General features: G+C 31.0%; 2 protein-coding genes across 7 annotated transcripts in view; both read left to right on the forward strand.

Moving 5' to 3' along the window:
- Positions 1 to 3194, forward strand: part of LOC136979671 (uncharacterized) — a 109560-nt gene extending 106366 nt beyond the window's left edge. For all 6 annotated transcript variants that reach the window (XM_067275707.1, XM_067275708.1, XM_067275711.1 and 3 more), the window contains 5 exons: positions 1107 to 1193; positions 1278 to 1356; positions 1434 to 1609; positions 1707 to 1883; positions 1964 to 3194. In XM_067275707.1, coding sequence (XP_067131808.1) covers positions 1107 to 1193; positions 1278 to 1356; positions 1434 to 1609; positions 1707 to 1863 — 499 coding nt within the window. In that variant the 3' untranslated portion in view covers positions 1864 to 1883; positions 1964 to 3194. The remainder of the gene's footprint in view (positions 1 to 1106; positions 1194 to 1277; positions 1357 to 1433; positions 1610 to 1706; positions 1884 to 1963) is intronic.
- A 5841-nt stretch (positions 3195 to 9035) lies between these two features.
- Positions 9036 to 26778, forward strand: part of LOC136979676 (voltage-dependent calcium channel type A subunit alpha-1-like) — a 445853-nt gene continuing 428110 nt past the window's right edge. Inside the window, exon 1 of the mRNA XM_067275717.1 lies at positions 9036 to 9214. The gene's annotated coding sequence lies outside the window, so the exon portion shown is untranslated. The remainder of the gene's footprint in view (positions 9215 to 26778) is intronic.

Raw genomic sequence — 26778 nt, forward strand, 5'->3', positions numbered from 1 at the left:
ACCTGAAAAAATATATTTTTGAGATGTCATGATTTATTTAGCATACACACAAATCTGACATGGTATATATTTGTATGTATATGTATTTATGCACGTGTGTGTATAAATATATATATTTTCACTTTGTTACATGTACTGTACGTACAATTTGGTAATGACTAATGTTAATATTAGAACGTTATCTGCATGATCATTAACATGTTTTAAATCTATACCATCATACTGTATTTTTGGGGCCTTCAAAAATGCAAAGAATGCAATATTTTCTAAAATCCTTAAATTTAAACTTTTTAAATTTAGTTTGAAAAAATTTTAAGGAAATAAAAATAAGATAAGGTACAGAGGTGCTCAGACACTGGAGAACTTGGGGGGATGCCCCCTTTTTCATCTGGGTTTCCTTTTTCCTAATTTCCAGGGTCGCCAAATTTTATTATCATGAAACAACAGAAAATTCATAACTTCTAGCTAGCCTATTCTGCAACTATAAAAGAAACTAATGAACAATATTTGTCCATTGTCCCATGCAACTATTTTTATGTACAGTAATAGTTCCTTGCATGTTGACCAAAACCACATTCCTTGTATTTAAAGCCAAGGTAACTCCGAGTGTAACTAATGCCACCTTGTAGGAGTGCTGATCTGACATTGAAACAGAGTTTGAAGCTTCTGGCTTAATGTACAATAATGTGTCTTTATTTCATAGCTTGTGCCCCCGTCTTTTCTACAGTCTGTGGGCATCACCGATAAGGTGTAATTTTCAAAGCGACTTAATTTTTTAGAAGTATAAATATGATTTAAAGAAAAACATTGAAGATTTTCAGACCACATTTTTGACTTATATGCATGTAATTTTTATCGTTGTAATTAAAATATAAACTATTTAAAAATTTACTTTTAAATCCATGGATTCAACATCTACGACTTGGAATTTTTTTGAAAAATTTTAATTTGAATTCAAAACCCAGAGGAAAAATTATATACAATTAATTTATGCGTAAACTTTACATTTTAATAATATTTTATTTAAATTAAATTTTTTTAAAAACTAAATGCAGCATATAAAGAATATAAAGTTAATTTTCAGTTCTTTTTCTTTGAATATTCAGATGCCATCTACAAGTATTCCGAACAAAAAATACCGGATGGGGCGTAAGAACGTTACAAGACATACCCAAGGGAACATTTGTGTGCGAGTAAGTATGAAACACTGCAGTTAACGAAAATTATAACTAATAATAAATTGTCCTACGTAATTAAATCATTTAAAATTCTTAAAGATATATTGGAGAATACGTGAGTGAAGCCGAAGCAGAAAAAAGAGAAGACGACTCTTTTATGTTTGAATTGGACAACAGAGTAAGTATTATTTGTCAATTGATAAGGAAAATAAGTTATTTGAAATTCAGTTTATAAATCATACGTTCTCTCCTTAGGACGATTCGAGTTATTGCATCGATGCAAAATATTTCGGTAACGTCGGTCGATTTATCAATCATTTATGCGAAGCCAACTTATGTCCAGTGAAAGTTTTCATAGAACATCAAGATCTTAATTTTCCAAGAATAGCATTTTTCACTACAAGATTCATTAAAGCTCACGAAGAATTAGGGTAATTCAATATTTCATTAGTATTAATATCTAGTAAGCTTATTTAACAAAGTATTTAAGGAATATATTAGAAATTACAATCAATTTGTTTTCTTCAGGTTTGATTACGGGCCAAAGTATTGGTCTATGAAACACAAGCGTGGCCAGTATTGTCTCTGTGATTCCGAAAAGTGTAGATATAACAAAAATACAATCGAAACTACATTAAACGAATTGTTGCATAATTCCGAAGAAGAAGGAGTCTTACATTCTTGAAGCCCACAACAAACGAACGCGTAAGAATTTATTCTTTTTTTAATCATTTAAAAAGTTTTCTGTTATAACAGTTATTACATTATAATATATTTTATTGTAGAAGGAACAACTATGTGAAAGAATCACTGCCAAACCAAACAGAGCAGGCCAATAACAAGGAGCGCAGTAATTTTCAACTGGGAACGAAAGGTCTTTCTTCTAATAATTTCCATTTTATCAATACGGTGGCAAGAGATCGTCGAAGATTACTATACACTATCACAAATAGTTTCGTCATTGACTCGATACCAGAAAAAGCGGGAGTTAAAGATTTCACCACGGATTGTAAAATATAACTCTTCCAAAAATATTTTATTACAATTAATGAATTAATTTGTAGTTTCTGCCAAACATATCATTAATTTTATGGACAGTCAAATATTTGCATGGCAGCCAGGAATCCATTTGAAAAAATTATGAATTACTCAAATTTCATTTTGTGTGATAATTATGTTCTTCCCATATAATTTTATTTAACGCATATTCGTAAGTTTATATATAGTTTTTTTTCAAAGTATTTGTGAATACAATCATGCAAGTAATTTTCAAAAATGTAGATAACATTGCCCACGAATTTTCTAATCATTATTATTTACAATGCGAAACCGATCTCGACGGAGTTTTTCCCGTAGAAAGGAACGGCACAAATGAATTGATTTGCAAAAGATTTTACAATTTTTATCCAAAACTCTAAGATTTATTACTTAAATATATATAATTGCTCATATATTTAATCATTGTGGTAAGTTTTAATACATTAAAATAAAATATTGTGGAGAGCTTGCTGGATTTTTATTATAAGTGTCTCGGTCCGTCTGCGACCAAAGTGGATTTGAAAGTGGGAACGTCGGAACAAATTAAAAAGTCCAAGGTAGTTAGAAATTTTGTATCGGAATTCATTCATCAACTCAGTTTATTGTCTTCTGAAATCATGCAAATTTTAATTTATTCAATTAATCTTTGATTGGTAAATTAAATATAATTTAGCACTTTAATATGTGAAATAAATCTTGTTGTTGAATATATTTAAAAACATTTATCATTAATGTACTTTATGTATGTTCTCTTATAAAGATCGTCATATATTTGTACCGGATATCTGTACATTTTACTAAGATTCGAGACAATATAACAAGATGTTCGGGATATTTATTTTTGAGTCTGTGTAGAGGGGATACCTCAAAAGACTAAAATCACTCTCCATTGGCCACATACGTAAATAACGGGCACAAATCGAACATTTGGATAATTTATTTCCTCCTATATGGCAATAAATAAATTTTTTCATTTTATATATATGTAGTGATTGTATCTTACACGAAATTCACCCTAAAACCTAACTCGTAGACATACTTTCTTGTATTCTACACAATATTTTATTCTTTTATTAGCTTGCCATTCTAATACCAAAAAGGTTCTAAACAATGGCCTATAATGATCAAAGTTCATTTACTTTTGGGTGGAATAAAATTTAAAACCAGTAAATTACTTCTGTGGATAGACTTTACAAAACAGTATTTTATAAATTAAAATATAAGGTATCAAAATACAGAAGGGTAGAAAAGTCAGTTAATGAAGATATAATAGCCGAATATTTATAAATGCAAATGGAATTCGTTAAGGTACGCCATTATATTCTTAATTAAATCTGTTGTGGTTTCGAATGACAACCCGACTCGTTCGATGAATTATATATCAAAATTCTTTTATACAATTGAAGTGTATTTAACGTTCCACAAATCGCCCGAGTGATTTTATTTCGAGTTTCTTATCCGTCGAATTTTTTCCCACTATCTGTAATGGAGATTTTTTTTTATTTGCCGAGCGAACGTGTTTACGACCCTCCAAACAAATAGTATTGTGCAACGACCAGCAATCATCTCGTACAAAAATATGTTCTATGGTACTTATATTTGCTTTCGGAGAGAATTCCTACGTACCGTATACGTAAGTTTTAGTTGTATCGGGAAAGGAAAATAGATATTTGCACGGTTTTTCCATGTTGATTCCACATCTTTATTGATAAAACTGGTTAAATAAGTATATTTTAGTGTTAAAACTTTTCGTTTCGTCAAGAAAAGGCTCGGGATGATCTTATAGAGGTTTGCTATTTACACGCGATATTGCGGCTACTCGGCGATTAGAAAAGAAAATTCGATTGCATTTTACAAAAAATTCAAATCTTGTCTCTTTATGTAAGCGACGGAAATGCGCTTTCTCGACCAAAAAATTTGGTATAAAAATCGAATTTTCGTAGATAGTCACTCGGTACTGTACACTTGTTAAGAATCAAAATGATAGAACAACGAAAGAAAATTCGATATATTCCTCGTTGGGAGTCTGCACGCTTTCCCTGGACGTAGTTACCGATGCAAAATAATAATAAAAAATGTGGAAGACGAGGACGAAACAAACTAAATTCTGCAACGAGCCACACTCTTCTATTTGTGAACACCGGAAGATGTTTAATTTCCGAACGTAACGAAACGAAAAGGAGAGAGAAGATTTTAAAAAAGTAGAAGAATCGCTCGGGGGCATCGGGTGTATACGTCGTTTACTCGCGTGAGAAAAGTTATCGAAGCACACATATTGTAAATTTACTACTTTAAAAAATTACCGGGATCGGGGTGACATAAAAAGGCAATTTGGGACGTTAAAAAGTAAAGATGTAATCGGTTGGGGAGAATTCCATTTGCTTTCTTTAATCCGAAAATTGTAAGTGTTCTTTCCATTTTCACACGTATGAAGAGAAAATTACTTTTAGCAAACAATAGAAAGAAATAATAAAAGTAGAAAGGCAATCCACTTAAAGGAACGAAAGGTTTCGATTTGTAATTATTTATTTACAAGATTCCGTTTCATTTACTTCCAGTCGATCCGGTGATTAGTGTCGTCTACCGCAGCCTACAAAAATAAATAAATAAATAAAGTGCCAATGCCACTGTCACGCTAATGACCCCACAAATTTTGGTACCGTTCGCTTTTAGTTCTAAACACCGAAACAATTAAACAATTTACGAAATTTTCCACTCCTCTTTCCTTTGATAATTACGATATTTTTACCAAAAGCTATCTGTAGAACCCGAATTTTAGACCCTATTACGGGTGACCTCGATTTAATAGACAAAAAATTTAGTTCGCGAATACAGCACGCTAAAAGATAAATTAACGGGTATAAATTACTCCCTTATAATAATAATTAATTCATACTTATGCCCACCATCGGTGGTGTTTTCCGGGTTTTCTTCACGTTTGTAGCACTAAATAGCGGTCGGTTTTCTATAGAAAGTCTCCCTCGGCGTGTATAGAAACGAAAACAAACAAGAAATTCTATTTTTGTTTTAAACAATTAGGTTAATGTAACTCTTGGTGCCAAGATGGCGGCTCGTCTCTGATTCCAGCAAGGAAACAGTGGGACGCACGTTCTAACCTAACTTAACCTATTCTAATAAATTACCATAATTATTAGAATAGGTTAGGTTAGGTTAGGTTAGAACGTGCGTCCCACTGTTTCCTTGCTGGAATCAGAGACGAGCCGCCATCTTGGCACCAAGGGTTACATTAATCAAAAATTATTGTATAGTAATGTATTATAATAGCGGTAGACAGACAAAAGCGAAGTGAAAAAGTCTCGAGTTAACTTTAAAATAAAAATACCACCACAATTTACACGTCGATCACGTATAAAAGACAATGTAGATTGATTATTATTCCTTTTTACGGCGGAACCTCTAAACGGCGGCCATTTTGGAAACGTTTTTAAACCTGTAAACGACGAACAGTTTTTTTTATGTTCCCGTCTGTGGCCGTTGTTCGAAGGTTTAACTGTATTTAAATATATTTTTAAACTAATTTTTGTCTACGTCCTTTGACATTGTTATCTCGCAGCGCGCCTTGTCAAAAATTCTCCCGGAATGTTTAATAGAAGGCGGGTTAAATGGCCGAAGAAGTAAAAGAAAAAAAAATCTATATTTTAATTTTATAGATTCACGGAAACGATTCATTTTATCGAATTTTTTAAATGTTTAGTTTACTACCTTCTGTTATATTATAAATGGTAGAAAGAGAGTTACCTTTATCGATTTTTTTACTGAATTTCGTAATTTGACTGGATGTCGGTGTTGACATTTTCAATTACTTTTTCCACATAGGTGTGGCGATTCACAATTACGCCTTTTTTTCCGCTATGCCCGCTCTTTCTTTACCTCCGTAAAGCCTATTACTTACTCCTTTCACTAAAATTCCCGTTAAAAATAAATAAAATAATCGGAAAAATCAATTAATTATAATTATTTTCCACATCCGGAAAATATTAAAACCGGGATTCGAACCCGCACTCTCCCTGTCCGTACGGGTCCCACACTCCATTTACGTATACAAAGCCAGTATAGGGAAATTTCCCTTATAGATTTTCACGGTAAATAAGGAGGGAATTAACTTAGAAAAACCCGAATAACGGAAGAAAAAGGTGACGTAATCAGTTATAATGATATTTAAAGTGGTAGAAGTAAATGTTTTATTATTAATTTTTATTCTCGATACACGCGAATCTTTTGTAATCTTAGCGACTACTTGTAAATATTAAGTTATTTAGTATGGACGGATAAGCTCGGTCGTTTGATAAATGACATTCTCTAAGCCAATTTCCCTAAATATTACGATATTTATCGTGGTAGGGAAAATTCCCCGAAAAGGTCAGCCGTTATCTCTGTTTAAAACTTTGAATAATAAAAGTTTATCTAGATTATTATCGAGATTAGGCAAATAATTTTATTCTTTACCTCCTTTTTTTAAAGAAAGAAGAATAAAATTAGTGATTCGCTTAAAATTCAATTTACAGAAATCGCATTAAAGATTTTTTTTGTGTTAATATTGTAGGGAGAAAAAAAATGTATACATTTTCATTTTCGTGATTAAAATATTTAATAATTTTTACATTATTAAATTAAACCGTAAAAAATTGTTCGATTTAATTTAAAATTTTCAATTTAAAGTTTTTAAGAGAATTAATAATAACTGCGGCCATCTAGCGAGAATTTATTTACTCGATTAATGACTCGCGGGAAAATTGAATTAATTTTGTCCGTCTGCCGCTTTAAAAAAATTAAATTCGCTTCATAATTATACATTTATATTATTAGAAAATTATTGTTTGCTTCGGTAATCGAATTTTTTTTTTTTTTTTAATTAATGAACGTCACCGATGATGTCATGTGACGTCGGATATAATTTTACCTTCACTTTGTCAAAATGTCTTTCTAATACTTTTATATTTACTTTTTATGCTAAATAATCATTCTAGTCATGTTAATGACCGACTAATGAATGCAATATAAAGGAAAAGATCAAAAAATTGGGTGGTGTCTTCCGTTCGAAGCATGTCGGGTAAGGAATATGACGTATATGATTAGATTGTCATGGTTACCGTTGCTAAGAAACCGAGGGTGGATTGAACAAACATTAATGATTGCGTCATTTAGAGCACTCACCAGATCGTTTAGCTTGTTTTTTTTTTACTTTTATTAAACATTTTCTCGGGTTTTTTGAAAAGGCTAATAATTCTATAATGTACAAACGATTTCCCAAATTTTAAATAATAATATCCGCCGGTGTAGTTAGTACTTAAAAATTCCGGCAGAGTGTGCATTTTAAAGTAACTAACTTAAAAAAACTTTTCAAAAAATTCGTTTCACGTTGCCAAATAAACTTTCTAAAAAGTTTGAATTTTAAATAAAACTTCTTTTAAAAAAATAATTAATTATTCAAATATATAAATAATTTAATACAATTAAATTTAACCAATGATATAAATTTAAATTCCTTTAAATGTAGTTTTCGAAACCGATCAATCGAGGCGCGCCTGTCGATATTCAATATTCATCGAGTTTTCACTTTATTCTCGTTTTATTCCTATTCTTTTTTTAAAAAAAAAATAAAAATATTTCTTTTTAAAATTAATGATAAATTTATTAATTTTGATAAAAGCAAATGGTGTTTTTGTCCATCGCTAATAAGAATGTCACCTTGACTTGAATGATTTGCAAAAGATCGATGTCGCAACTCACCTGGCGTCATTCTTTCGGCCCATTGATCAGGGGCGTTGACAACCACTAGAAATTCACTCGATACACGACTGTAAATCTCGCGGAAAACACAAACGTATGATCATTATTTTATACTCAGTCCTTCTTACGCATTAGTATAATTTCGGCTCTTCGACAGAGATTTCGTCGGCGCGACTTTAGACACACGGACTTATGATATGCAGATGCGATGACTCCAAAATGTAAATGTATCCTCCAGTGATTATATTTAATTTTCCCAGTAATAATAAGGGTTTTTTTCACACCTTTCTGTAGCTTCCGACTCGGCCACGCTACTACAACTTTTATCCGAACTGTTGACGAACCATTCTTTCGCACTTAAATTCTTAATTTTTACCGTAATTATTTACAAGAGCATCTTCTTTATTTCATTTTTTTTTAATATTTAAATTAGTAATTTCTCCAAGTTATCGGTTAAAATATAATTACGTAACGAACCGCGATGCGCATTTTTCTCAACATGGCGGGGAACCGGCAGGTGTTGTGTAAATTACCGCACGAGCGCATAAAACCGACTCGATGCCGAGTACCACTTTCTTAAATGGTTAATCAACTTAATAACTAAACCCGCTTTGCAAAATTTCTATAGCAAACATTACGGTTTATAACATATTCTACTTTATATATACACACATATATATAAATCACCTGTCGTTTTTCTACAATTCTATTCAGTAAACGTTTTCTATAAGAAAATCATCAAGCGCATCTGGTTGGAAATAATGGAATAAGGTCTAACCAGTAAGGCACGCTATTCCACTATTAAAATTGCCAAAGAAAATTTTTAAAGAATGACAGAAGACTTTACACACATCGATTAAAATTCTCGTACAAGAAACGTTCGTACAATTCCTTCGTAATTAATCCATTGTTACCCGGTCTTAACTCCGATCGGCTCCATTATTATTTGTTATTTTAGCGGTTACTACGCTATTTTTTTTTCTTTTTTTTCTTTTTTTTGGCGGGTGGTATCGGGATCCGTCGTAATCAAGCGAAGCGCCAGCAGACGGCGCAAGTGCACTAGTGGTGTGTCCCGCAGCAGACATTCAGTTGTTAGAAAGAGAAGCGCATCTTGTAATGATGTGTCTGTCGTCCTGACTCTGGATAAGTTTGGATGAACAAGTTGAAAAAATAATAATAATAATAAAAATGTCTTAGATCACCCGGAATGTGTTCCGAAGAGAGAATGATAAGGGAGCGGTGATAAAGTAAGTTTTTGCATTACACCCGATGGACTTTTTTTTTTGGATATTTTCCAAAAAAAAAAAAGAAAAAGAATTAGCCTGTTAGATTTTCTTATTCATTTATTGTAGATGAGAGCGTTGGGCGGATTTATATATATGTTATATACGTAATTTATAGGTTTCGAAAGCTTCGCTGTTTAAAATATACTTAACGTTGACAGTAATGGGTGTGCGAGACGATATTTATGATAGTTTTGCTTGTATAAATATATGGATTAGAATGAGCGGTCAGTATCGTCTATCATAAAAATTTCAGCTTTTCTTATTGCGATATCTCGACAGTCGCGGTGCGAATTTTCGTCGCTTTTAACTAGATTTTTCGATATTTAATGGGGGGGGGCTCCTAACAACAGGGTACCACGTGCCAATCTTTCATAAAAAAAAAACATTCCCCCGTAGAAAACTATCTGTACAAATTCGAACGGGTGCCACTGCCAATAGTTAATGGTTTATTTATTATGTTTCCAGCCGTTTAAACACCGTTTGGAGCCAAAGATAAATATTTATTCGGGAAAGAATAACTTTAAGAAAAGTTAACGTAATTCGATTAATATAAGCGAGGAAAAGTATTAAAAAAAAGTGGGCTTTAATATTACAATACCCGTGTAATTACAATGTTTAATTTCCAAAGCGTTATTTTCAAATTGTAAAACTTTCGCACATGCATAATTTAAACCGACAACTATAAAATCGCGTGTGAATTTTGTACACACGTTAATATTACACACGACGGTCGTTAATCGAGAAATTTTCTGCGGTTTTATCATTCGGTAATTTCCTAAACGTATGCCGCATTAATTCTATATATTAGGAAATTCGATCGTAATCGTCCGCAACTTTCAGAAAACTTCAATTTGGATCGTCTAGCCAAGTCTTTTTTTTTCCTCGTAGATTTCTCATAAAAATGTCACCTTTAACAAAATGTATTAGAAAAGGTATATATACCGCCTTATCTAAAACTGTATGTTTGTTTACCGTTGATACCGGCATTAGATAGAAGGATATATATATATATATATAAAAGCTTTCGCAGTTGATGCATCACTATAGATTTATACCTAATACTCTTGTCAATCAATGCTGACATTACTGGCAATAGGCAAGCAACTGCTCTATGTAAAGAAAACATTTTTGGTCCTCCCGTAATCAATATCGTCCAATGTTGTTTTTCTATTTAGTATCAATTACCATTCTGTTTATATCTATCGCCTCGTGTAATTATTATAGATCCGTTATGGATTCGCTTTATATATATATATTTATTATTATTATTATTATTTTCCCTCCTCGTATACCTTTACGTCTTTCTATGACAACAACTGATGGATTATCGCGGTTGATAAAACAAAACACGGTAATTAATACGGTGCGGTTTTAACCAACGGTAGAAGGGGGTGTTAAAAAAAAGATAACGGAAGAGAATAATCGATCCGATCGAATTAAATAATCTCGATTAGTTGGCACTCATTAATAAGGATTTCTATCTCGCACACTTTTTGCACGACGTGTGTTACCCATTGATTTTATCTGCCCTATTTTCTGCCGAAAAAAGAAAAAAATTCACGTTAATTAATATACCTTATTTTTTTATATATATTTAAAGAGTTTTAAACTGAAGATCCACGCGTAATAAATTTAAAATCTTCCACGAAAAAATTGTCGTATTATTAATTCTAGATATATTCTTATGTGATTTAAGATTAAGAAAGATCTTTCGAATTTTTAATTTACTTTATCCGGTGAGAGACCTAATCAAAATTTGATAAGACATTTTTCTAATATTAGGAAGGCGCCATTTTTGTCGTGAAATTTTTAAGACGAAGGCGCAATTCATTTAGTGGAGTGGGGAAGAGACGAGTAAAGATTTTCGATGTATAATCTGATAATTATCTCTATCCATTTATAAGACGAAAATCTCTAAGGGCAATTAGAGGGTTTTAATAAGCAGACACACGGCGAGAGAATTTATCAAAAATCGTCCCGGATGGCAATTCTTAATTTATTCCATTATCCCACGATGAAAAATGTTTATTTTTGTTAAAGAAATCTTCATAAATAATTATAAATTCGATTCCTTTTCGCAAATTTTTCCCTTAACGGACGAAGAGTTTTAATAAAATAATACGCATTAAAACTAGAACAAAACCGTAGCGAAAGAATAAAGTGCCTTTCTTTATAGGAAAAACCGGTAAAAGTTTTGATAAAGAGAAAATTTCTAAGAACGTATAACTAAAAATCCGAACCACGCCCTTGTCGGAGGGGGAAAAACGAATCCAGTTACTCTGCTACTTCACAGGATGTGATGTCATGCAATCATATGATACCCTTTATTCTTCAGCTGCTTGTTCTCAGTTAGTGATTCGTCAGAGAGGAAACTCTTTTATTACGTGACGTTTTTTTTTCTTTTTTTATTCTTTTTCTCATCTTATCGTGAACCCAACAAGGTGCGGTTCCTGATAGAATAATTACTACTTTGGCTTCCGAAGTGGATTCGGTAGAAACTGATATTCTTTAACGTGGATAAGGTGTGCTTTAAATGATATACTGTTTTAGGGACGGGAAGATAAGAATATAATGGTGAAATTTGGACTCGATGCTAGTGTATATCGACACGAATGAAACGAGATTTGTTTTATTCAGATTGCCTTACTTTAAACTTCTTAAATTAATGGCGAAGAGGGTATAATCCGTCACGTTCTTCAGATAACTCGGATCAGATACATCTCTTCACGTTATTTACTGTATATTTTCTACTTTAAGGGATATTTTTCTCGTAATAATATAGAATATTTTTAAAATCTAAATCTAATTTATTTTAGAAAATTAAAGCCTTAGCTAGAATACATTTACAATACTAATTCTAGATAAAAAGTTCTGTAATTTGAACGGAAGAAAGTCCTTATCTTAAATTTAAAAGGAAATTAACTTTGTGTGTGTGTGTGTGTTTTTTTTTTAAAATATTCGACTCCTTTTTCTTATAAAAAGGAAGCGTATAATTTCCTTTTCAGAAACGAATCAGTATAAAAATATTAGAATTTTTTATTTATAAATCCTATTATTAAATTTCACTTAGTATTGGATATGGGTTAATGAATTTGTTCTGCATTTATTTTATTGCTTTTCTAAAAATAGTTAATCGTTTATTTTAATGTTAACAGGAGCGTGAACCGATAGAACAATTATTGCTAAGGTTTTTTCCCTAAGTTATTGACTTTCTCGTATCGAAATCGCCCGTATTTTCGTCTAGAAAGGGAGGAGTCCGGGTAAAAAAAAAACTTCGTCTTGGCATAAAATAAATCTAATCGATTATTTGGAATGTTCGTCAGGGAATGTAAACTATGCACATACGAACTTAATTAGAATATAGTGAGTTGATGATAAATTCTTAGAACTTAGACAGATTTTCTCGAGCAGAAAATCAAAAAAAAAAACTTTTCAGAAGTGAATTTAGAAGATTACTTTTCATCTTACTCAACGAAATATAAAATGGACGTCTGTTATCAATGTACAGAACACATTTACTGGGAGAGTAACGACTATAGGACCTTATAAAACTAGGAAAACATGATGTTTCGATTCTACGACATTTATCTAACTGAAGCTAATCTATCTGAGTGGTTTCAGATAATAAATTTAGACGAGGTCTTCTGTGACTAATTGGTAAAGATTTTCTTGAATTTTTCATCACTTATAATCCCGTAACGAACATCCATTTATAATCTATACTCGACTGTGACGTCATTTATGAGTCTTTTCCAACTTAAAAATGTCGATTTTTATGACGAAATCGTGACTTAAATTCGCTCGCCTTAGTTTTTATAATCTGAAGAAATAACTTATAAACAACTTATGCCATCCTATATATATATATATCTTCATAAATTCGAGTTTTAGCTATCATATATCTCTTCTACAATTCGAGTCCCTTTGAAAAGTTTCGAGTTACGGGGATAAGAAAAAAATTGCTTGAATTGTGATATATAGAAGTTTTAGAGAAAATTCTTCCCAGATAAAAGTAAATAAGAAAAAAATTCGTAGAGTAAAAATGATCGATGTTTTCTATATTGTCAAAAAGAAAGACAAAAATATGGCAAAGATTACCGAGCCCACGTAAACGTACATAGATGAATATATTTCGAATCTAATTATTTAATGGTAAATACTAATGTTTATAAACGAATAAAGTTAACATCTGTCTACGGAAAACGATTAAACAATATTTAAAAACGGATCTATAGAATCGTAGATATCTTTTTGTGCTTTCTTATATCGATTCTTAAATTGTCCCTAAAGGATATTTTAAGAATCGATATATTCGGAAAAACTGAATATTTCATAAGAGAAAAGAATGGTATGTAAGTTTTATACATAGTCTCTTAAAATGTAGAAAGAATTTTACTTCCATCATATACTAAAATTCATATTGGAACGACCGTCCCGTCTAAAAGAAATCATATATCTATTTGTTTTTTTTTTCCCATAATCCAATTTATAAGGCTAAAGTTTAACGGTACCGTCGACTGATTTTACATCTTTAACGGAATTTCCCATATTTCTATACAATTTCATTTTATAAAGAAGCCTCAAACTAATGGTTAAACTAACATCCAGAAAGAGAATTAAAGAATCTCTTCTGGGAAATGGTATTAAGTAAAGTTGCTGGACGTTGAAAGAAAGCCATTCGGCACCTGATACCCCTACTCCAAACACAAAGACACGTATCCGAATACCATCCTTCCGGTCAAATATTCTACCGTTTGAATTATTAAATAATAATAATAATAATACAAGTAACAAAGGCTATTCTCATAATTCAACACGCAATAGTTAAAGAACAGTCGCAACACACCGTTAACGACACCGATAGGAATCAATTAATCACCTCGTATGAAGAAAGTATCAATTATTTATTCGATTCATTCGTTGCCAAATCAAAGAAGAGGGAGGGAGGGAAAAAAATGAATTAGTTAAAGATGATTAACTGGCACTCGCCAATTCTAATGGAGTGTGCCTCTTCTCTCTAACCATTGTCGTAAATGATGCATCCGAATTATAATAATAAAATTCATACTAAGATTATAGAACGAGAATCCGGACGGCGCCTGAATTCCATCCGAAAATAAACACACACACATGCCAAAAAAAGTGTCCTAATTTTCGCGGCTCCGTTTTTCGTCGGAGAAATCAATTCGTCAAAAAATTCGGTTATTCCATATCTTTAGAATATCTAGTTTGCCTCAGGTAATGAAACTGTGAATTGCTGTTGTCAACCGAACAGAAGAAAGTCATACTTGTTGGAAAGAAAATCAATATTCTAGCAAAGAGGGTTTGCCTATATTGATGAGTCAACACCGAGTAGGTTTAGCCTTGGGTTTTCTATATAACTTTTGTTACATACCCGGAATATAAAATACTCATCCCCGATTCTTTTCATTTACCTTTAACTACGGTTGTTTTAACGAATGCCTCTTCCATTAAAAGACAAAAATCTATTTTAATAGCCATTTTCTTTACTAAATACGAGATATTTTTCTTAACTCGGATTTCAAATTGTTGCAAAATTATATTAGGAAATTTTGAACAAATATCATAATAACAAATCGAAAGTTGCGAATCGCTAACTCGATAAATATTATTATTGAGAATAGAATAGCTCCGGGCTTTAAAGATTTTCGAATTTGTTTTTTAATATAATTTGCATGTGATTCGATGTGAAAAGCAGTCGAAAGTAGAAATATTCTGAATGTGTAATTAGAATTTAAAAAAAAAAATTATTCGTTGAGATTTTTCTAGACGTGAATGGGATGCGGGATGCACAAGAGATGAGGATGGAAACAAAATATAGGCTATCTTCCTTCTTTTTATGATTGATTACCGATGTTAGTTAAACTTCTTAATTTATTATTCGAATCTTCAAAAATGCTATTTATTTATTTATTTTTGTATTTTTTTCTTTTTTTTTTACAATAAAATCTATCGGACATTATACACGAATCAAAGCGTAGTAAACATGCCACTCTCTATTCTTCTATTCACAATTATCTTCCTTATTCCTCTACTTATTACTTTAATTATCACTAAAATTTCTTAAGTGTTAAGCCACTAATGCATTAACTTAGCGTGCCAGAGAGGAAGGAAGTTCTATCCTTTCTCTCTATTAATAAACACAAAGTTAATGCATGGAGTAAATATCGAAAACATTGTATTTTTTCCTATTATAATTAAAAAAAATATATTATTTAAATTCGAATTTAGCAACGACGAAGAATTAAAAAAAAAAAAAAAAATAACTACTCGGCAGTCCAACTAGAATGGCACTTATAGGACTTCTATTCTGATGTTTAGACTTATTAATGCGTTAAGATAACATGTCGTTCTTCTAATAAGTTCATTCACGTTTGAAATGAGAATAAAAAGTTTCAGAAAATTTAAAATAATATCCCTTTCAATCGGAATTAGAGGAGGGAAATATATTCTAGTTTAAAAGTATACTCGTTAATTATTTGGAATGGTGTATTACGTTTAAGTAATATTTCGTCAATTATAATTTTCTTTTTACCTGTAAAACATTATTAAAACGCATTCCTTTATCGGGAAATACTGTATTTGACGAAAGATTAATTAAAGCGTGACGATACGTCACTTTTCATTAAACTTGTTACTTAGGAAGAAGCACACATTTATCATTTTGCCTTTACCTTAGAAAACTTGGACGAGGAGAAAGTAAATTAATAAAGTGAAAATTATGGTAAAACCTAATAATAATAATAACTATCTAAAGGACAAATTTTAAAAAGATCATCTCATAAAAAAAGATGGCAACATTGTTGATGGATTTTTCCGGCATTCTTTATTTATTTCCTCCCTAATAGTTGCTACCATTACCTTTAAGTCTTCAGATTGGTTCGGGGGAATTTTATTAAGGGAGTGAGCTATATCTCCCGAACCAACGGTTCTATTTTCCTGAAAATTTCTTGAAATATTTCTCCCTGATCCACGAATCACCGTACAAAATTTCATAAATTTTGGACGAAAGACACGGGAGTTATTAAGCTTCGAAACGGACGAACAGAATCGTGCTCCCACACACAAACATCCATACATATAGAGAAAACCCTAGAAATTTTCTACACTTCTTGACGTTTCGAATCCAAAAATGGGTCCATCCCTCCGGGATGGACCCATTTTTAACCGATTATCATACTTTTTTCCTCTGTAAAATTAAAAAATAAAAAGTTATCTCCTTATCTAAGAGAGGGGGTATTTTTTATTTTTCTCTTCTCGAACTTCCTTTTCATTACATTTAAATCTATTACATTATATATAAAGATTAAAAAAAAGGAGAGAATAATAATGATTCGTTTGCTATTTATAGTATTCATACCTATCTCTGAGAAATTTCTTAAACTAAAATAAAATAATAGTTTTGACAGGAGAAAAAAGAGTTGGTAACCACCCCACCCAATCAGTTAATGGCAATATTTTTTTGTCAGATGTCAATTTTTGTGAGTGATGTACATCATAGTAGCTAAATGTACGTGCTGCGAATTGAAGTGTGCAAGTAAATGGATGTTATGTAGTATCCTTCCGTTGTATGAAGTAATAAGTGGACTTTACTAGTAAGTTTATATAAATCGGTAATGCACACGATGTTAATAAGTAGGTCATTTAAATTCGAAAATTTAAAATAAAAACAGAGAGAGAGAGTCTTATTAAAGTGTATTTATGGCTGCTGGAAAGGATCCGGAGCGAAGGGAAACTAATTATAAATTAATTAGTTTCTCTTTAAATCTGTAAAATTGTTTCGAATATTAATCGTAAAATTTAAAATTAATATTAGTATAATTAATATCAATTTATTTTAAATTTAATTATAATAGAGGTGCGAATTTTTACTAAAATTCCGACCGCTCCTAGTTGTTACAATTGGAATTTATACCGGATGTTTTAATTAATTTACCATTAAAAAATGGGGTTTTTTTACCCCCGAATTTTAATAAGATTTCAGTGTTAAAAAATATAAATATTCGTTTAAAAAAATATATTCTCACGTCTCTGACAGCTGCGATAATGAAGTGTCGCTAATCTCTTAAAATCTCAAGCGTATCGTTTACCATGTATAAATGAGTAGTACGTTTCGGTTTTAATAAGTTATGGAACGTATTTATTCTATAGTTACATTACAACATTCATTAGCAATCCATCAGGGAAGCCAAGAATAAGTTCATTATAACAAGAAGGCTCTCTTATAAAGAGATTTACGACGTGTCTGCATCTCAAACGGGCAACGTTACAGAATACGCTTCGCTCCTCTTGCAAATTAACTCGCAAATTTCGTTTAATTCATTAAATTTATAATAGAATTTGTGTCATACGGGTGCCAGTTCCAATTCTGCAACTATTACGTCTGACATACGAAAAAATTGTATTTAAAATTATTAAGGTTTATACATTAGAAAGACGTAATTTCCGCTGGCGTAAGTGATGACGGTGAAGTGACGATCGCTGGATTGCTTGTTTTTATACACAAATTAGAAATATTGTGTGATTGTTACGTACGAACTGGCGAACGGAAATTAAACAATGGAAGAAATTGTCTAACAATGCAAAATTTGTATTAACAATATAAGAAAGTATCGGAAGATTTTATGACAGCAGCAGCTGTCTCCCATCAGGTGTTTCAAAGAGTATATTAACGGCATATTTCTAATGCTGTTTCGTAATATTAAATTAAAGTCGTCACTACGTTGACGTATTCCTTAAATAACTTATTAGTCTGTAAATTATACTGACAATAATAAGTTAATTATATTTTAGTATGAATGAAAATTTCGAAAGGTCGAAAAACTTGGAATTCGTATAGTGTTTTTCTTCCCATTCCTCCTCACCTCTTGTTACTCCGAATTGTTTATACATTTTTAATTTAATAAAAAGTTTATAAGTTTAATATTAAAGTAAGTTATAAAATATTCAAGCTGTTAGAAGGGCACGGGGAAAAAAAGGAGTGGAAAATCATTTGGGACTTCTGCTTATCCAACTAATATTACTCTAGAGGGAGACTTTGCTTAGGTTTAGAACACTTGTATTTTATTCCATTCTTATACACAAAAAAGTAAAGTTGCTGGTCACTCAAAAATCCAGCAGTATTTGTAAAATTCAGAAAAATAGATTTACTTTTCTCTCTTTTCTTCTTCTTCTCTTTGAAATTTTGTTTTGTTGAGTATAGAATTCATTTTCTATTCCCGTGAGAATAAAATTCTATAGCCAGGTGTATACAAAAATTTCAGATTTATATATATATATATTTATTTTTTTCCAGTTAAAAATACAACATATTCGAAAAAGGAATCTTTTCAACAAATGTTTTAAACAAAAATTAATTAATTTTTTTATTCGCATTATTTTGTTTACAAATTCTTTAAAAAAATCAATTTTTCCCCCTTGTTAACTGTAATTAAGAGAAGAGCGTCAAAAGAATTTATACGATGCGTTAATTTCGTTAGAAAAACTTAAATCGCTGAGAAATTCGAATAAATTTTACCATTATGATCATAATTAAAATATTTTAAATTAATATTATCGTAATTACTTCGAGTTTTTCCAACGTAAAGCTAGGGGTAAACGTGACTGTACTTAGATTTGTGTGGCTCTAAACTATAGAATACGAGAAAAAAATCCAGGCTGCAATTTCTAATTATATAATATATGCTCTCGATTTCAAGTTACTAGTGTCTTTCCCCTGTACCTCATACTTTTCCTGATAACAATAAAGTCATGCCGGCCATTTATGTAACTCCGTTCTGGGGAAAATTTGTGAATTGAAATCAAGTGACTAGTTAATAGGGATCCCCTTCTCCTAAGCTTCCCATCTCGACTTTCCTCCAATTTCAGCTATCCAACATCGTTCTCGAGATTAAAGAAGGACAGACAGCAACAGTGGGAATTTATAGGTCTACAATTTTTTCAAGTTGTCTAATAAGTGGCCCTTCCATCAAATAATGCGAGATTCTAAGCTATAGACTCACAACGCTGAAACTTTAAGTTTAGTTTAATGCAAGTCCCTAGATTCAAGTGCCATTCTTTAAAAACTCCGTCAATTTTTATATATTTTATTAATTCCATTATACTTAAAACACATCATTAACGTTTTTACTTTCTAACGAATTCTTATAAAAGGTATTTACTCCTAATTATCATGAATTTTTTTCTTGATAATCCTCCGTTCTTAAATTTTCAACAACGTGTTATTTTCGACGAATAATAATAAATTAACGGGGGAAAATATTTAAAAACTATCCCGATAGAATTTAATACGTTTAAATCTATTTAATTTAATCGAAGCTATTTATTGTTAATAAAGATTAAAAGATCTTTCCAAAACTCAATTAACTTTTTTCTTCTATCGAAATGCTAAAAATCGTAATTGAATTAAACTTTGACTTAGAACATTGAATGACTTCTGCGGAGTCTTTCCTTTTATGGTTTCTCGTTTATTTTTCGTTGTCGGGTGAACTCATATAATCCACTTCATTATAAAACTTTATTTATATTCTCTTCTATAAAAATGATAACTTCTAAACATAGATTTTAAAAAAGCTAGAACCTTTCTTTTTTTATTCGGTTAATAATTGTAATTTTTATAATAAAATTACTTTAAGAAAATAGATTTAAGGAAAAACAGAATTGTTCCTTTCATATAATAAAAATTTTTAATTTATTTCATTTGAAAATATACGCTCTCCATCTCAAATTAGTAGTCTTGCCCCTGTAAATCATACTTTCCTTGATAACAACGGAGCCGTGCCGGTTAGCTCCGTTCAGTAAAAGATGTTTGAATTGAAACCACGTGACTTCCGGTGTAGACCAGAAGTTCGTATACAGTTAATAGGAACCACTTGTCCCTAATATTCCCATATCCGGTCTCGAATTTAATATATGTAACACCGTTCTGGAGATTAAGAAGGACTTAATAGGTGTACAATTTTTTCAAATTGCAACCTAATTACGACCCGCGTGACAGCCTAGTCACGTGATAGAGTCCATCCCCTATATAACAGAAAGGAAAAAACTTCCTTTAATGCGGGTTATAATCAGATAATTTTCAGTTATTATATTCTGTAATAATTATAAAGGTATTATTAGTAGAGCAAATGATACTGATTAATATGCTATAGAATTGGGGTTGGTGTCTGGTATTAGTTTGTTGGATATTGTGGTTATTAATTACAAGAAAATATTCGCATAAATCGTCCACAAATAATGAAAATGTAAGAAACGTCGAGAGATAAATCATTGTTTGAAATTAGATACTGCGGTAATTATTTAAAGAATTCGAAAATGTATCATTTTTTAGCCGTTTATTTAATAAAGAAGGATTTGAATGGAATGAAAAATTACTAAATTTATTTTCTATTAAAAGTAAGCTGGCATTTTTCTTTCTTTTAAATTAATTTTTTTATAAAATACACAAATATGTCGCCCGTTTTATGGTTGAACAGACTTGTATGAGTGGAGTTTCCATTTTTATAATAAGTTTTATAGTTAGAACAGTGTTTAAATATTTAAACAACTTAACGTTTGCATCGACTTTTTTGCGATTATTAAACATTTTTTTCCTTCCCATACAAAAAAAAATTGTTTTTACTTCGTTGGCTCCAACGAAATAATAATATACAATGGAACCTCCATTAACGGACACGTCTACTCGACGTTTTTACAATCCCCTTACCTGTAAATAGTGGAAAACTTCTACCACACGGTGGTGTCCGCTATTCGGAGGTTATACAGAATTTCGGCCGTAAAATTAAGTGTAAAATTTAAATTTTGATATTTTATAAACGTATTTCACTCAGCAGTAGGCAACACAATATACGTGTCGACAGTTTTATACAGTGACTGGAAGTAGGTGTTAAATTCTCGTAAATTAAACGATATTTACGAGAAGACTAATAAAAATCTATTGAGAAAGATAATCAGTTTTATTTTTATCTTTTTACACGAATCTATATATAAAAGTATAAGAGAGGGAGCGCTTATATTGATGTTTCAGTGTGGGAGGTCCCTTGTGTTAGTTCAAAACGAGTTATGTTAACCTATAAGCACTCCCATCAGCAATACTATTATAGTGTTTTTGTAACCCAGCTGTTCTTGCAACGGGCAATTGAAGATGGATCAGTAAAATAATCGAATCGATAGTTTGTCTGAGGATCTGTCACAAACTTACTCGCTTCCATTATAATAAATCCTTGGCATCGCGATTTATACCATTTTGCTCGTCCTCTAATGAGTCTAATTGATAAAATTACAATAATATACGGTATAACCTCCGAATAGCGGACACAGAGAAGTAGGTAAATATAATGGATGTACTGTACTATTTGAAGGATTGGGCATTGTAAAAAGAACGTTCGTTAAGTAGAAGTGTCCGCTATTCGGGAGTGTCCGTTAATAGAGGTTTGAATATATAACATATATTTTATATTTGTATGGCCGAAACTAACGTAATTCGTGTATGTTTTTTTAATTTTTTAAACCTTTTTTTAACGTGTTTACACGTTTCTTTTAATGTATGTGTTTCTATTTTTACTAGTCACGTAAATATATTGAATGAAAAATAATATAAAATGATCAATAGGAAACTTTTCGGTGGTTTTAATGAGCTTTTTTGATCATCAAGTTGATCATCAGAAAATATTATATAGATTAGGAACTGTAATAAAACTTTCCAGAGACTCGACGAAGGGGAATAACATTATCAGAGTAGTTTTGTTCGTCTTTTAATGCAATTTTTCTTTGTTCTTTTGTCATTTTATTTATTTAAGTTATGCATTGAATATTATTTACATAGTTTAAACTTAATACTTATTCGTTTCACGTGGAAAGTACCGCTTGTCTTTACTACTTTAACTTGGTCTTCATTTTTCGCACGTTAACGAAAAAATTAATAATAATTAAATGGTTAATTTTATTGATATTCTGACGTCATTTATTTGTTTTATTTCCGTTTAAACGATAAGAGAAGACGGTAGCTCGTTGCCATACGATTGGTCATCGTACAGTTTATACCGTTGTCTCTAGGTAATAAGATCGATCAAAATTAAATATGGTAGGTATGCAGTAGGATAGTTATTGAATTTACGTAACTGTAGTGTACCAACGTTAGTTGTTATATAAAAGAGGGAAAGTATGGCAATCGGTGTAAAAGTGACTATTAAAGATCTTTATATTTTCGGATACAGTGGTCCTCGAAACGTCGAGAAATGCAAAGAAAAGATTGGGTCTTTTTTCCCTGTATAACTCCTGTACCTTTCGTCGAAAATTTCTGAAATTTTGCGTGAAGATTTAGGTATTAGGGAGGAATGTTTTTAGAAATTTTCGGGAAAATCGGACAGTTGGTTCGGGAGATATGGCCCCATCCCTTTAATGTCTCCCGAACCAATCTCAGGACTGGTAGCAATTATTAGGGACGAAAACAAAGAATGACGGGAAAGACCATCAACAACGTTTCCAGCTTTTTATTTTTATTAAGTTTATGATTTTGTAACCGTAGATTACCGGCAATCGGAGACACTAACATCGCTTTCCCAGTTGGGATAATTTTTTAAACAATATATTCTTTTTAATGGTATTATTAATGTAATATTGTGACTAAAAATGTAAATTATGGCGAGTCAGAAGAAAAATTGTTAATAAAAATTTACTGTTACGTCAAGAAACAGGTTTATCTATCTTATTAGCTGCTTATCTGCTTATTAAGTGAAGAATATTCAAGTGATAAGTAAAGTTAGGAAAGTAAAAATAAAATAAAAGAATTATCACGGATTAAATGAGAAATTATAGGCTAAATAACATATAAAATTTGGAGCTATTCCAGGTGCATCTCGAAGAAATCTATAGTTTCGCTCCAAAGATAAGGCTAGGCAATGACTAACGAGAAGCATTTTTTGGCTCCTCTGTTATGGCCAACACTTGGAATTTGACCGATGTAATTATCAAACAGAATTATTTCCTCTCCGTAAATGATGCGCTTATCGGCCAGTAAGTAATATATATTTTTTTATAATTTAACGTATAAAAGTATATAAACTTATTATAAAAATGCATTTACTTAGATGATGTAAGAGGAAAACAAATTGGATAAGAATAAGTAGATAAAAGCTATTTTTACTTCTTTCGGAGAAATTATCGATTATCTTTTAAAAAATCAAATGCAAAAAAGATAAATTAAAATGTGTTTTTTTTTTTAAAAATAAAAGAGAAATAGGCATTTTCAAAACTGAATTACGCATCCTTTTATAGTGTCCGTCTGGTACAGTTGGAGCCAACTCCCATAATATTAGATAGATGTTACGAGCGTACACTTAGCCAAAAACATACTCTTACCCCCATTTTATTTTATTATAAAGGAATATTTCTACTAAATCTTTAAAAACTAATACTCTTTTAACTTATTTATGTCTTTTCTATAGAGATACATCGTTAAGAAAGGTATTATTTTACATTAAAAAATCGTAAGGAAAATAATAAAAGTAGCCGTGTGATAAATTCGATGGTTGAAATGTTTGTTTATTTTAATAATATCTTATTAAATTTGATATTTATTTTACACGAGACTTATTTAATTTCCTTTTAACGTAATTAATTTAACTACATTAGCTAAATATTTTTTCACGATATTTAGCTAATGTAAAAATTTGATTTAATCCCGAATTCATCAAACTTAAACATTTTCAAATTAATTTATTCAGTTTGAATTCGATTCTCTCGTCTTTCCATCTTTCTTCCCCTCGTTACTTTCCGAAGATAAATACGAGAATTCCAATGTTTATCCTGTCCGGCACTAACGTTAATTTTTAAAAGGCCAATACAATTTATGTTCTTGATTATCGTATAATTACTCTTTTACGAAATGAAACGTAAAAATTCGAATTACCAGCGAAATCTGTTCGAGATCTGATAGTGATCGAGAGTTGGTATTCAACAATCATCTATCACTACAGGCGTGGCCCGAACATGGCTTTATTGTAAAAGTTGATTGATGTAAAACTTCACCCACCTCCGCCATCCTGTTTTTTTTTTTTTTGAAATTTCCTCCAGAAACATTATAAATTAAACAACGGGTGTACTTATTTAGTATACAAACCACGGTAATCAAAAATACAACTGGAAATATTCATTTATCACCACTCGAATCCAATCAACAAGAAATCTTTTCTTAAAAAAAAGAAAAGATAAGATAAATATATTTGCCTTTTGTTTCGATTATTCTAAGCCGTTTAATGATCTAAAGCAGGTGTTTTCTCGCCACCATTTACAATTTATCTTTAATTAAACATCTAAATGTTGCACGGCATCGATTTCTTAAAATAATTATCGATTTTTCTTCATATTTTCTATACGATTAACAGCGTTGCTCGTTAAGCAAAATTTCTCAGACCCTTACCACTCGGCAGTTTCTTAATATTTAAGTACGATATAGAGGGCAATCGAAGATAATGTTTTAACTTAAGAATCGCTTGAGGTCGATTAGAATTATAGTGGAAATAAGTGGTCGGACACGTCAGTAGAAGATCAGCAATGATTGATTTGTCTCTATCAGACGTGAAGAACAAGAGAATACAATTAGGGTCAACAGTCTTTCCAAATCAAGGGCAATAAATCTTCTTTGTTGCAAAATTGAACACCCTTTTGTGATAAGAAACACAAACATTTCTACAAATGGAACAACAATCCGCAATCATTCATCGTCAACTCTACTTTGGGTCTTATCCTACAATCGAAATCGAATCTTCTGTATCATAACAAGGCCATAGAAAAATTAAAATTTATTTTTTAAAAAATAATAATAAATAAAAGAAAACTTTCTATTGAACAGTTTACGTCTTAACCCAAATTTTATTGTTCAAAACAAGTTTTTATTATTTCCTCCTCCAAAGATATAAATTTTGGAGGATTTTCAAATTTAGAATTAACATTTTTCAGTTTTTTCCTATTCATTTCTCTTTTATTTTACATTAATTTCATAGGAATTTCTTTTTTAAACTGTTTCCCCCCTTTCTTCTATTTATTATCGGAAATGAAAGCGTGTTTACATAACAGTACATAAGGCCTATATTTCTTTTAGTTACAAAGTAATGGAGGAAATAAGAATTAATCCATTAACAACGACTCAATTTACTTATGTTTTTTGGAAAATTTTCTCCAATTTTAAACAAAAAATTTCGATTTAGGAAACTCGGAATTTTCTTATTTAGGAAATTAAATAAATTTAAAAGCAAATAACTTTATATATATATATATATAAAAGAAATAACGAATTTAACAATCGGTTAAACGATAAATAAATAAAGAAAAAGAGAAAAATTGTATAAAAATGACCTAAGACCGAATCGTGTCATTGCGTATTCGGAAAGAAATTGCACGCAATTTTAATAATGTGCACAATATTTTAAATGCCGTTTATTGATTGAATAAATGCGATATATTCAAATGTTAAAGTTTAACAAGCGCACAATAAGAATCGCGGCCGTCCTGTCTGCCACTGCCGACTATTGGCAATCTTGCCAATTTCTCCATAGACGAAAATTTTTGCTGGCACCAACGATATCGACTACGACTCCGAGTCCTATTAACTTCTCGAGTACTGACCACCGATAACGCATCCGTGCTGCATAAATCAAAACTTTTTATTAAATCTGGCATCGGAAATATCTAATCGTAAAATATATCGAGATGAGACTGAGATTAAAAATAGCCAGTTGGCAAAGTTTTGTTCTTCCACGCGCCCACTCTTGGCTACTGTTCGATGAAGAATTGGAATCAAAATTATCGTCGCGTATGTACACCGCATCTGCGGGAGTCTAGACTGAGTTAATCGAATTGATCCCATCAGAATTACCATTCCAATTATTCAAACCATAAATTTCAAAACTAGTCATTAGTTTCAAAGCCAAAAATATAACTAAGCCAAATTAATCTTCGTAAATTACTCTTTCGTTCTCGTCTAACATTCGAAATTTAACAATATTGCCGCCATTTTTTTTTTAGTCTTTACTGTGTAAAATTCGTCTTTTTCGCTTCGTTATTCTCAGTACTGTATCAGATTTCCACTTTCTATATAGCAATTTGCCTTCGATTGCCAAAGAGATAAGCATCTACTTACGTCTTTATTTCTCAGAAATATTTTTATGAATAAAAATTCCATTAAATTTCAAATTAGCAAGAACTGTATTACTTCCATAGAAATCTACTAAAAGGAACGAAATAATAAAAAAAAATTCAATATTTATTTATCGAGATACCTTAGAACTTACATTCAGAACTTCGAAAGGATATATATTTTTTTTATCAATATTTTATTGACTCGTAACATCAGGTATGGACTATCATCCATTCGAATTTTGAGTAATGGTACGGCATGAATAAAATAAGTAATAAATAAACTCGTGCGGTTAAAAATAACTTTTCTGGGACATAATTGAAGTTTAAAAATATCACATTGTATATCAGGGAAATAACAAAAAAAGAAA

Source organism: Centruroides vittatus, unplaced genomic scaffold (assembly GCF_030686945.1).
Source record: "Centruroides vittatus isolate TY-2023 unplaced genomic scaffold, ASM3068694v2 contig_630, whole genome shotgun sequence".
Taxonomy (NCBI): domain Eukaryota; kingdom Metazoa; phylum Arthropoda; class Arachnida; order Scorpiones; family Buthidae; genus Centruroides; species Centruroides vittatus.